The sequence below is a fragment of the Uloborus diversus genome, chromosome 10 (assembly GCF_026930045.1).
Source record: "Uloborus diversus isolate 005 chromosome 10, Udiv.v.3.1, whole genome shotgun sequence".
In the NCBI taxonomy this organism is placed as follows: Eukaryota; Metazoa; Arthropoda; class Arachnida; order Araneae; family Uloboridae; genus Uloborus; species Uloborus diversus.
The window spans coordinates 135,060,727-135,074,607 of record NC_072740.1 but is presented as its reverse complement, the minus strand read 5'-3'; the positions used below and the strand labels follow the sequence as shown (position 1 = coordinate 135,074,607).

The window sequence follows — 13,881 nt, the reverse complement described above, 5'->3', positions numbered from 1 at the left end:
AATGCCACATTTGTCTCCAAGTTGGCGATAAAACTTGACAGCCAAAAGCTTGACGATATATTGCCAAGTGTTTGCCAAATTATAGCACCATTTGAGTTAGCATTGAAATTAGCAATCATTCCCCCCCCCCCATAAAGGTGTAAAAGACCACCCTCTTTGGAGCATCCAAATGCAGCCGAAAAGGGACTAGACCCCACTAGGAGCCTACATGCCAAATTTCAACTTTCTGGAACATATTGTTCTTGAGTTATGCAAGATACATACGCACATACAGACGTCATGAGAAAATTCATTGTAATTAACTTGGGTATCATCAAAATTGATATTTCGGGTGTCTATATGTTCTTAGGCATATATCCACGTGTGGTGGGATTGAAAAAAAAAACTCAATATTCATTCGGGGGCGAGCAAAATGGAAATTAAGGCAGATTTTTGAGTGAAATTTTTTTGTGGCTACAATACCTCCTTTTTGGTAAAAGTAAGTAAAAATTGACGCACCAAGAAGCAATCATCCGATTGCTTTGAAATTTCATATGCATGAGTGTTTTGACCAGATATGCAAATGATTAAAATTTGGTGTCCTATGAATGAATAGTTTGATCATCGGAACTGCACATCCAGCAGATGTATATAAGGAGTAGCTCTTCAACGGCTGGTTAAGACTTTCGATTTGATTTCAATTCAGAGTACCTTTCAACAATATAAAAAATGCCTTGCTGCAGGGTTCGTGCTCATTGCCAGCAACTGTCAGAGTTTGAGAGAGGTCATATCATTGGATTGAAAGAGGAGGGTCAGACATATTGAAGAATCGTTCATCATTTGAGTTGAAGCGATGCGTCGATTTGAAGATGCTGGCAAGAATGGGTGGAAAATGGCTGAGTTAAGCATCAGGATGGTAGCGGTCGACCTAGGGCCACAGCAGATTGTAAGGACAAAGTGATTGTTCGATCAGTCGTCACAGTGCCTTCTTCATCTATATCAATCATCTGACGTTCAAGCCAAACACCAATGGCAATGTACATCATGACCGTTTACAGACGGTTGAGACAGCAAAATCTACGCTTGCACTGACAGTTACGCCACCTGCCACTGATGCCTGCACACTGCCGTGCCAAATTAAAGTGGTGCATGACTCGATCAGGTTGGAATGATGCAGACTGGGAACATATAATCTTTAGCGGCAAATCCCGCTTCCAACTGTGTCCTGCCGATCATCAAAGATTTGTTTGGAGACACCCAGGGCAGAAGAGGGATCCTGCTTTCACTATTGCAGGCCACACCGGCCCTCAACAAGGCATTATGGTCTGAAGTGCCATTTCTTTAGATAGCCAGACCCCTTTTGTCGTAATTAGAGGTACACTTACTGCACAGTGGTGCTTTAACGACCTCCTACGACGTGTTTTTCTACCATTCCTTTTGCAGTACCCTCGGCTAGTTTTTCATCAGGACAATGCCAGACCACATACCGGATGTGTTGCTATGAACTGTCTGCAAGCTTGTCAAACACTTCCTTGGCCTGCCACATCTCTCTCCCATGGAGCACATCTGGGATATAATGTAAAGGCGATTGCATCTGGCATGGAATGTTGATGCCCTCATTTGACAATTGGAGAGAATTTGGCAAGAAATACCACAGGACTCCATCTGGGAGCTTTATCGGCCTATGCTACACCAAACTTCAGCTTGTATCCAGGCTAGAGGGGGTCAACACCTTATCAAATTTATTACTGTAAATCTGACGTAAATTATTCAGGGTGGCGACAGATCAGGGAAAAGTTAGGGAACTTTATTAATCAGGGAAAAGTCAGGGAATTTTGAAAAAATCAGGGAAAATTGATTTTATGAAGAAAAAAATTTTTTTTTGCTGTACAAAATTAAGTACTCTAATTCCCTACGCATTTTCCGCCTATTATCTGTTCAAAAAAAAAATAAGTAAAATTAATGAGGTGCAATTATACACTGTTGCATATTTATGCATTTTTTCCCCTCAACGTCAAAGTATTGAATCTTACTTATTAACCACAGGATGAACATCCTAAGATTGCTTCTGTGTCTGTTAGGTTGATTATTTTACCTAGCTTGAAATTTCCTTTTACACTTTCCATACTATGTAAAATAAACAACCATACAGGCAAAGAGGAAGCCTTCCTTAATGCCTTAGCTCCTTTGCCTTTATTCCATTGTCTCGAAGTAATTTGTGTACTGTAATCACGATTTCAAGAAGAAATCTTTGGTTTTTGAATTAATTCTATAAAAGCTTTAAAGTTATTACTTCTTCGCATTTTTACTTTAATTGCTAAAATTGAACTCTCAATAAAAAAAAAAAACTTTGTTTTTTGCCGTTATACTATTTGTTGTCACTGCAGATTATAAAGTTTTTCTTTTCATCAGACTTAAGTGATTCTTTAATTTTATAACCAAGTTGTATACTTCTTTTATATATTTTGAAATTAACTTATTGCTTTTTTTTTTCTTTTTTTTCCCTAGCATTTCAAAGTTACAAAAGCAATCTAAAATTTTTTTTCGTTACATACTGAAATTATTTAAAATAGAATTAATTTGTGTACTTAAGTAAATATCTTTATTTTTTTAATTGTTAAAATGCTGTATTCATGCATTAAAACCTATGTTCTTGGTTAGAGAAAAGCTCCCTATGAATGGATGTCACATGGTTCCATCTGTTTTGCATAAATATGTCAATTAGGTATATAAGAATAACTACATTACTTCTATTCTTTCACTATTACTTGTTATTCTTACAACAATTATTATACTGTTTGAAAACAAAGTTCAAAATAATTTCAATTACTTTTTAGTTCTATCATAAATACACATATGCTTTTAAGAGTAATTTTAATAGTTTCTTAAAATTCTCATGCTAAGTGGTTTCTGGAAGTAAAGTATTTTTTTTTTCAAATTTTCTATAATCTTTCCATTTGTTGAAAAATTTAATGTACTGTTTTCTAGATTCCCCCCCCCCCAAAAAAAAACTTGATATGTTTTTTTAAAACCATTTTATTAAAGTAGCATCTTCTTAAAATATATCTTTACTTCAACAACTTTACACAACTTAAAACGTTCAAAATACTGCATTTTATACAAACATACAATGGATTTCAAGTAGAGCAAAGAAAGAAAACCATTATCATTGGTAACGTAAATCAGGGAAATTTGGTGAACTTAATTGGATTAAAACGAGTTTGGATTGCTAGGGATGGCCTACATCTGAGCTCTACAGGGGTCAAAATGGTTAGTGGTTTGGTTTTAGAGGCTTCAGAATCAAAAAACTAAGTTGGAATGGGGGGCATGGTTTAAGGAGCAGAATTCGAAAGGGTACTAACTATTGGGATTTTAGTAGAAACGGAAATAGGGTGGCTAATAACAGAAAAGATTTTAACACTTGGGATTCAAACAATCATGCAGCATTAAATAAGAGTAAGATGGGCTTACTTAAGGTTTTTTATACAAATGCTAGTAGTATTAGGAACAAGATGGAAGAATTGAAAAGCATAATTATAGACGAGAGGTTGGATATTATTGGAGTTACCGAGACATGGGCTACCGAAAGTGATGATGATTTATTATCTATTGCTGGGTATAATTTGTTTAGACAAGATAGAGTAGGTGAAAGAGGTGGTGGGGTTTTATTTTATGTCAGAGACACTTTAATTTGCAACAAATTGGTAATTAATGATAAACCTAATGAGATTGATATGATTTGGCTGGAGTTGATTAGTAATAGGGGCAAAAAACTACGTTTGGGGAATATTTATAGGCCACCCAACTTAAGCCAGGGTCAAGACGAACAGATGTTTAGTATTATTAGTGACATTTCTAGCAAGGGGTCAGTCATCATAATGGGAGATTTTAATTTTCCAGGAATTGATTGGAATAATTTTTACCATAGTAATAGCAAAGAAGAGGATTTTTTGAAAGTAATTGGTGACTGTTTCTTAGATCAAATTGTAACTCAGGGTACTCGACAGGACGTGATTTTAGATCTAGTTTTCTGCGACATGGAAGGCTCTGTTCAGGGGTTATGTGTAGGGGAACACATTGGAGATAGTGACCACAACAGTATTAGGTTTGGGATTAAATTTGATATGCACAAAGTAGATAATTTCAGGTTTGTGCCCAATTTCAGAAATACTGATTTTGTGGCACTTCGGCAGAGTTTGAAAGCAGTTTTTTCTTCTGGATTGGACAATAGCGATGTGAATCTTCAGTGGGCAGAGTTTAAGGGAAATCTAGCGAATACGGTTAGGGATCATGTTCCTTTTAGGAGAAAGGGTGTCAACACTAAAATTTGGCCAATGTGGTTCTCCAGGGAAACTAAAGACGCTCTAAATTACAAGCAAGCTGCTTTTTATAGGTTTAGAAAAACAGGTCACAGTGCAGATAGGCTCCAATATTGTAAGGCAAGGTGTAAATTTAAGTATTTGGTACGGATTCAGAAAAGAGTGTTGGAGCAAAGACTGGCAGATAACATAAACAGGAATCCCAAGACGTTTTTTGCATACGCTAATTCGGGGAAAGTTCGAAATAGTCATATTGGGCCACTGGTTGATGAGCACGGAATTTTAATTCAGGACGATAGTGATATTGCTAATATTCTTAATAACTTTTTTTCGAGTGTTTTTAATGATAACTGTATCTCAACAGTTGACACCAACAAGACACAAGCTATAGTACAGCTTGAGGACTTTGTATTTTCCAGGGATGACGTTTTACTTCATTTGAAAAAAATTAACGAGATTAAGGCTCCGGGGCCAGATAATATTTATCCGAAAATTTTAATTGAATGTGCAGAGGAATTAGCAGATGTAATCGCAAACATTTTCAATGCTTCTTATAATTCGGGGACAGTGCCAGAGGACTGGAAGCTGGCTAACATTACACCGCTCTTCAAGAAAGGGTCTAAAGGGAGTGCGGGAAATTATAGACCTGTGAGTCTAACTTTGGTGGTTTGCAAAACTTTTGAAACATTGATAAAAATTAAGATAGTAAATTTTCTAGAGACTAATAATTTATTGACTAGTTTTCAGTACGGTTTCAGGAAAGGTAAATCTTGTGCAACTAATTTATTACATTTCTATGACAAAGTTACCATGGCTTTGGACAATAAGAAGCCTGTAGATGTTGTTTACATTGATTTTCAAAAAGCTTTCGATAAGGTACCGCATGTTGCTCTACTTAGCAAATGAGCTGATATAGGAATAGGAGGGAAAACTTTCATTTGGGTAAAAAATTGGCTGACCGGAAGGAAACAAAGAGTAGTTGTAAGGGGAAATTATTCTAATTGGAGTGAGGTCTTAAGCGGGGTTCCTCAAGGATCAGTGTTAGGGCCTGTTTTGTTCATTGTCTTTATGAACGATATTCACAAAAATATTTCTGGGAACATGAATTGTTTTGCTGATGATGTCAAAGTTATGGGGACTGTAGAAAATGAAGAACAAGCAAATCAGCTGCAAGAGGATCTAGATCATATTACGGAGTGGGCTGATAAATGGGGTATGGCTGTTAATGTTGGGAAATGTCAAGTGCTACATTTAGGGCATGGAAATAAGTGTACAAGTTATTATTTGCAAGGTTCAGTCATTAGTCAGGCAGACAAAGTTACTGATCTGGGGGTCCTAATAAGTTAGGATTTAAAGTTTAGCCAACAGTGCAGCATTGCTAGCAACAAAGCCAATAAGATTCTTGGGTTTATCAATAGATCTATTTCAAATAAATCTAAAGAAGTTCTTCTGCCCTTATATAGAAGTTTGGTAAGACCCCATTTGGAGTATGCTGTTCAGTTTTGGTCTCCTTATCTTAAGAAAGACAATGTATTGGAAAGGGTTCAAAGGCGGGCTACAAGGCTAATAAGTGGACTTTCCCACTTAGATTATGATTCCAGGCTTAGAAGGCTAAAAATGTACAGTCCTGAGCAAAGAAAAGACCGAGGGGACATGATTCAGCTGTTTAACTTTATTAAAACGAAAGATGTTACGGGGTTAAAGTTTAGCACTGAAAACAGGACAAGGGGTCATTGTTTTAAGCTATTTAAATCTCAGGCTAACATGGATATTAGGAAAAATTATTATTTTAGCAGGGTAGTGGAACCTTGGAACAGCTTACCAGAAGAGGTGGTAATGAGTAAAGGAGTAGACAGTTTTAAGAGGGCCATTGATCTTCACTGGGGATTGTAAATTGACTAGGACCAGTCTAGCTGGGCCCAGAGCCTGTTGCTGGTCGTCACTTTTGTATTTGTATTTGTATTAATCAGGGAAATCAGGGAAAAGTCAGGGAACTTTTTTTTCACAGTTCCTGTCGCCACCCTGTTATTCGATTGCTCTGAGATTTTAATCATTTACTATTATGTACATTGTCTTCCTATCCACCAATTTTTGGCTCTATCGTACAACTTCTTCTTGGTGTGTCAATTTTTTTTATTATAGTATATTTTGGAGGGATAAGTGCATGACTGATTAAAATTTTTAATGGCTTGTGTAGCTTATGAGGGTTTCTACTGGAACTGCATAAAAGTTTTCATCAGTATTCAAACCCCAACTTACATTACTTGCTTATCCCTGAACTAGAGCCTCAGTTCTATGTACTAAAATGCTTGTTTCATGTTTTTATATTTAATATGTATGTTTCTGTTTTTGAGTTAAAGTCTCATAGGAGGAATAAGTGCAAAGGTTTAAGTTCTGCATTTCTATATGTTCATTTGAATATATCTATGTATTGATCCTTTTCTCTTCTTTGTAGTAAAATGTGAGCGCACTTGCATTCGTGAACCATCCAAGCTACTTCATAATTCATGCATTCATCTGCTAAGACTTTTATCCCTTTATACTTCTTTATATGCAGATAAAATTCCTAAACAATCTCTAAATACCTTATCTGGCCTTCTGAGATATATTTTAGATGCTGTATATAGTCAGAATCAAGGTTAGTATACATTTATAAATTCTATTATCTACTGCATTTGGTTCTAATTAATGCATGCTTGTCCTTTTATGATAAACTTGATATGTGCTTTCCACTTTGTTGACTAGTAAAATTTCCTTTTTTCTATGAATTGTGGTTCACTGCTGCAGCCAGAATTTACAACTAGAGGGTTCTTAAATATCCTTACATATATGTGTGGTAATATACTAAGATTAGCTATTTGGCTTAAAATAAAGGGCTGACGGGGTTAATCTCTTCTCATTGCAACCCTGCTGTGCTTTCATAATGGTATATTATACCAAGCAAGGCTCATCTAAACGATCATAAAAGGAATTGAACATCTTCATGATGTTTGGGTTATATTTTGATGTGCACACAAGATGTCTGTTGTGTCTAACATCTTAATTAAATAAAATTAAATGTTTTAATGTTATTTGTCTTTAAAATATAGGTAGAAATTTAATCAGTGGCTCCCGAAACCAGTCATCTCTTGGGTTTTTATCAAAGGAGACGACTGATTTTCATGTTCATGAATTGAATCCTAATTGGTTTTATCTTTGAATTTTTTTATCATTAATCACGTCCAGACAACAAAAGTGACACAGATGAAAAAAAAAAAAAAAAGCATTGAAGAAAATCAAGATTTTATGCAGTAGTAGTTTTAAGTGATTTAGTCTCAAATATTGCAACCAACCTACTGCATAGGGCAGTACCTACCGCATAGGGCAGTAACTTACTGTAAAATACCATTCTTTGCCATCATTCTTTGATGGCAAAGCATGAACCGCACCATTGCAGCAGTCACTTGTCTCGTGGGCTAATTCTACATTAGCTCCCATTTGTTTGGCTCTCTTGGCTCCCTTAAGAGGTTTTTGCCTCCAGCTCAGTTACTTCCTATTCCCGGCTGATGAATTTTAAAAAGCAGGAAACAGCAGTCCTCGGATGGAATAACTGAGCTGGTGGCATATTTTATGTATTTCCGCCTTTGCCCTGGCTTAGGACCATAACTTACTGTAGAATATTAACTATATTGTTGGCAACATTAATTTTTAATTTTGTGAAAATATGCATATAGCGTAACAATATGTCCCATATGCCAAACCTTTTATTCATATGCTACCTTTTAGCAATATGGTTTAAGATTGCTTTAATGTTAGCATTGAAAAATCAAAAGCCTTGCATAAAGTGACTACTATTAATAAAAACTAGCCTGCTAAAGTAAAAATGTCTTCCAGCCACTGGCTACTGACTAAAAAGTTTAATTTACAGATCTATTTGAAAAGCTAGCTGTAATATTTTATATTACCCTACTGTAAATTTTATAGTGTATGATTTATTTTCCTTCTTAATGTATGCCAGCAAGCTGATTTGTGTTTTATACCACTTATACCTGCAAGTATTTCATAAGTGTACTGTATATGTTTCAGCATTAAAATGTAGCAGTCCAATATCACTTCAATCAGACTTCTTAGCTGAAGAGCAGCATTCTGAGTGGGCCACTCTGAGTTTCATTAGAGCACTTGTTTCCTCCTCTGCTTTATGTGAAACTCTAAGCACCCCCTGTTGGATCAGCTTAATCATAAAGATAATATCTAGTGGAAAGACTCTCACCAGTTCTCAACTTAAAATTAAAGTAGGTTTAAGCATTTATTTATTTACATTTGTTTCTTATAAATTTAAAAAGTAAAATGACACTTGAACTAACATTGCTTCTAGTAATACTATACAGTGTTTCAGTTCTGTTCTTAAAACAATATGCTTCGATAAGTTACTTATTTGTAATTTTCTGTTTTGTTAGAATAAAATAAAAAGATATCAATGATCAAATCAACTTAACTAAGAATTTACATTATAGTTTTGAAAGAGAATGTAGTATTTTCAAATTTTATGATATTTCAAACAAAGAAGAAAACAAAGTTAAGAGCCATTTTTATAAGAGTCAGGCAGGTCAGATACATGCCATTTTTGATTTCGTTAAAAATGTTACAGTGGATTCTTCGAACAATTTTAGAACACACATATTTTTTCTTTTCTTCCAAAAAAAAACTTTTTGTGACGCACAAAAATTCCGATAGTTGGTCCCGACACAGGGTTGTTCTCAAATCGACATTTTTTGATATTGATTCATTTCTGCTCATTGAGCATCAGCACGTTGTAATCATCTTTGTGATTACAATGTGATATTTAGTGCCTCAAGTGAAATATATCGTAAATTTTATGGCTGACCTTCAGTGCACCCTGGCAGGGGTGGCTAAACTGTGCCAAAAAAAGTGAAAATGTGTCATGTTTGAGGCCTTCTGGTTCCATGCACTGAGGTTCAACCATAGTTTTTGCAAGCAATTTGTGTAATAATATATATACATTATTAAATAGGCTCATTAAATATATGGTTAATGCTCACTGCTGCAAAAAAATAGCAGTTTTGTCATCAAAATATGATAAAAAGTGCACTTTTTAGAGGCCTGTATCTCAGTGCACTGAGGAGCAGTATGGAACTTGATACCTGCATTTCAAACTAGAGTGCATGTCTTTTCATAAACAAGTGACAGAGCTATTGGCAATGATTCCGCAGGCTCATAAAATGCACTTCAATGTGAGGAAATTGCATGCGAGTAAACGACACATCCAGCTTAGTTGTAGTCAAGGTATATGCTTTGTTTTGCAGTTTTTTACTGACCCACAAGTCAGTAAGACAACCATACCCTTGTTTTATAATGTCATATTATTGCTTTTATCGTAAGTTTTAAATTGACTTTGTAATTGTTTGCTATCATGGTAGTTTAGTTCAGAGAAAATAATTTTTGTCACTATAATGTACATCCTCTTATGGGAGAAAACACGTCATTATCAAACCAAAAAAGCTATCTTAATTTAATGTTTAAAAATATACCTAAAACACCTTCAAAAATATGTTACAAATATATGTAACTTACTCTTTTACCGCAATAATGGCCTTTTTTTTTCACTTTGCTTACTGTTATATTATTATATAGTATGCAAGTAAGCATAATCAGTCTACTTATAAGTCTATAACTCTTTTATGGTAAGTTTTTGATTATACAAGTACAAATTGTATAAAATAAGTCTAATCAACTGCTTGTACAACTACTTCTGAAATAAAATATAATGTAAAAAATACAAATTTGGATGAACTTTATGTATTCTATTATACCTCTCTCAAATTAAATTTCAGTAATCACCATAGTGCCAACCCTGGGGGGAAGTTTAAACCCGGATATGTTGATTGAATTGAAATCTTCATAGTTCATTTTACTGTTTTGAAATACGTATTGTGTTCTTGAAAAGAATTTGCCCATAGTTTGTCACTTGTTTGAAAATACGCATACTCTAGTTTGAAATGCAGGTATCCGGTTCTACATTGACCCTCAGTGCACTGAGATCAAGTCTTATGAAAACTGCACTTTTTAGCATTTTTTCATACAAAAATGGCTTCTCTTTTGGCAGCGCAAAGGGTGAGTCACCCAACTAATGATGGTATTGAATAATTTATACATATTACTACAAAAATTACGTACAAAAACCATGGTTGAGCCTCAATGCAGGGAACCAGAGGTTCTCAAACATGGTACTTTTTCATTTTTTTGGACAAAGTTTGGCGACCCCTGAAAGGTTGTACTGAGGGTCTGCCGCAAAATTCAAGATATATTTCAATTTAGATACTAAATGTGTTGGCATAAAATATTATTTTATTTTTATTCTCGGTCCACAGCCGATAATTTAAAGAAAATAATTTAAAGTTAAATGTACCTACTTTAAGCCCAGTCTGGTAAAAGTAGAACTAGTCAACTAATTGGTGCTAACACTTCAATCGACAATTCCCCCATGCCATAATTAATGGTGACTGTTTACTAAAACCATTGAAGATAGCATGTCTCGATGTGTCGATTCAGAAAAAGTTGAGTTGTCACCTGATTGATTCGAATTAATTCCACTTGTTGACTGCACGTGCTATGGAGAGGAGTACGAATATTCGCAGCAGTAGAATAAACAAATGAGTGATGGTTGAAGTAGAAGTTAGTGTGGTGACGTCATCGAGGCATGGAATCTCATTGGCTGATGAAACATATATATTGAGGCGAGTGGCAGCACTCTTCGCTCTCTTCTCTCAACGATCCCCAGTTTTGTTTTGATCGTGAAGCCTAGTTCGGCTGACGTGTGAGGGGTTTTTCCCCGCGATGCTAGCGTGGCTTTTTTAGTGGTGTGTGAATTGAAATATTCCAAGTCCTGGAATTAGTATGAGTCCAGGTGAAGAAACACTTGTGTTGTGTCCGGCCAATTGATATTGCCGGGGTAGTGAGTTCCTAAGTGTCTACCTGAGATGTTCACCGATCTCCGAACTGTCTAATGTTGCCTTCCCGTTACGTACGTTCCTGAAGTGTGATCCGGGGGACTTTTTGTGTTTCTTTAGTGGATCCTTCGGACTTTCCAGCGACTACATCGACTGATTGGTGACATTTTTCTTTTACTTATTGGAACCACTTTTGTTGTGATATTTTGGGGGTGTTCTTTTATGGAGATATTGTGTTACAGTTCTAGTCATATTTAATAAATGTATTTTTCTGAAACATGTTTTTTTGCTTGTCTCCAACTTGACATTACATGGCCAGTTAATGTTGGTTTAGTTTAAATATCTTAAACTTTGGATTTTTAAACTTAACTTTAATCATGCCAACAGATTGGTAGCAGAGCTCGGTCGAATGTCTTTTTAGTTGGAGACATATTTGCAAAAATTTTCAGAAATATGGAACGGGACTATCGAAACATTAAGAAACTTAACTCCTGCAATTGGGCAATATGGTCGAAAAATATGAAAATGGTACTGATAGAAAGAGATTTATGGGAATTAACCCAAACAAAATTAGAAGAAGGTATTTCAGCAGAAATAAAGAAATGGAGGGGCCAAGCAGCGGCGATTATTTACCGCAACATAGAGGATGAGTTAAAACAATTCATGATTTAGACGATCCATATGCTGTATGGATGTCATTGAAGTTGAATTTTGAACCTCCGTCTTTAGCCCGTGTTGCCGGATTGTGGGAGGAGTTTTTTCTAGTAGAATTAATGAAAAAGAAACTATCCCAGACAACCACCTATCTTTAAAAGTCATCTATAAGAGATCCACTAGATATAGAACTAGAGATGAGGCAAGTCCAGAAGATGACTATAAGATGTCCGAATGTCTAAATGAATATCTACCAGTGGTCGAAAGGTTGCACTTTTTTGACTCCCTCTGACGTCGAAAATATCTAGACGTTCCGTGGCGATCTCAGAGATATCCAGGGGATATTCTGGATATCTCATAGACATCCGGAGGATGTTTCTTGCATATTCATAGGATGTCATGTCCAGATAGCTTTTGGATGTCTTTATAACTGGTTATTGATATCGATTTTTGATCCTGTAGATGTATAGGAGACATAAGAAACGATGTTTCATAGATTTAATGTTTTTAAATATATTTTAAAGCTGTAAACAAATTTACAGGTTTAAAACAAGCAACTTATTGTATATTAATAAATAAGTTATTTGTAAATGTCTTAGTTTTACTTTCTCAATGCAGTTATAAGATCCATTTTACTGATAATTATGAATAAAAGTGTTGATATTTGTAAATAACTTATTTATTGATATATGAAAAAAAAGTTGTGATTTTGAAACCAGTAAATTTGTTTACAGCTTTAAAATATATTCCACAAAAATTAATAAGTTATAAAGTCGGCATTCATTAGTTATTTATACTTTTCTTCTTTTTTCAAAAATCTTCAACAGATGGGTTTTCATTCTATGTGTACCTATGATTTTTTTTTTTTTTTTTTTGCATACTGTTCCAGATTTTCCCCAATTAACTCGCCCCCCCCCCCCTCCTTGCTAAAAAACAAAGAAGCAAGATGCTTTTTTCTTCCTTGTTTTAAATTCAAGTCTCAGTTTTGTGACTGCTGGATTTAGTAGTCTTTTTTTTATGATTTATGTTTTAAAAAAAATTTACAATTTAAAAAGTGGTAACTCTTTGGTGTCAATTAATAAATAATCTATTAAAAACAACATTTTTGCAAATAATAATTTGGATAAATGTTAATAACTGCAGTTAAGTGCAAAAGTTTTAACATTTTAAGTAATTTATTTGTGACACCATGAGTAACCATTTTTTAAACCCATAAAGTTGTTTACATTTTTAAAAGAATACATTTTAGTACAACTAAGTTTATTAGCAGTTTTAAATATTAAAGTTCCTCTGTCAAACCTGTAAGATATTTTTTTCTACATTCCTTTACTACAAACAAATACCATACACTAGAAACCAAGTTTTACTTTTTGTAAAATAACAAATTTTGATTTTTTGCATATTGAAGAACTCTGGTGAAATTATGTAGCTCAAGCTCATCCATGTAATCATTGTTTGAAATAGTTAGCTTTCCTTCAACTTTTTAAAATATCAGTTCTGGTTAATATGAATCTAACTAAATTGCTTTAATGAAGTAATTTATGGGTTTTTTACGAAACATTCCTTTTGATTTACATATTGGTGTTATCTGTTACTACAATCTTCTCAACAAAACAATGTTTGAATAAATGTTTATAAGTTCACATGCTAAAAGAAACTAATATAACATGTATAAATGAAAAAAATCCCCCCAGAATAGATAATTCCCTGTTACTTTAAAATATCTGTGAACTATTTTTATTCTCATATTCTGTCATTTCTGCATCTCATAATCTAGAAATTATATATCAGGTAAATGGTGAAAACATGTATTCATTTTTATCTCAAATGAAATACAGTATAACCTCAAATTTACTATTGTCAAGGGACTGGAAAAAGTTATCATTAAATCGAAGAGCATAGACGTTCAATGCAGTCAGATCCGGACCAGTGAAATGTATAAATAAAATTGTTAAATCAAAGTTATACTGTATTGCTTCAAT

At 34.5% G+C, this 13,881-nt stretch overlaps 1 protein-coding gene across 1 annotated transcript in view; it reads left to right on the top strand.

The window, feature by feature from the left end:
• Window positions 1–13,881, top strand: part of LOC129231192 (putative HERC2-like protein 3) — a 68,938-nt gene that overhangs the window by 34,264 nt on the left and 20,793 nt on the right. Inside the window, exons 6-7 of the mRNA XM_054865439.1 lie at window positions 6,754–6,936; window positions 8,364–8,569. Of these exons, the coding sequence (XP_054721414.1) occupies window positions 6,754–6,936; window positions 8,364–8,569 (389 nt within the window). The remainder of the gene's footprint in view (window positions 1–6,753; window positions 6,937–8,363; window positions 8,570–13,881) is intronic.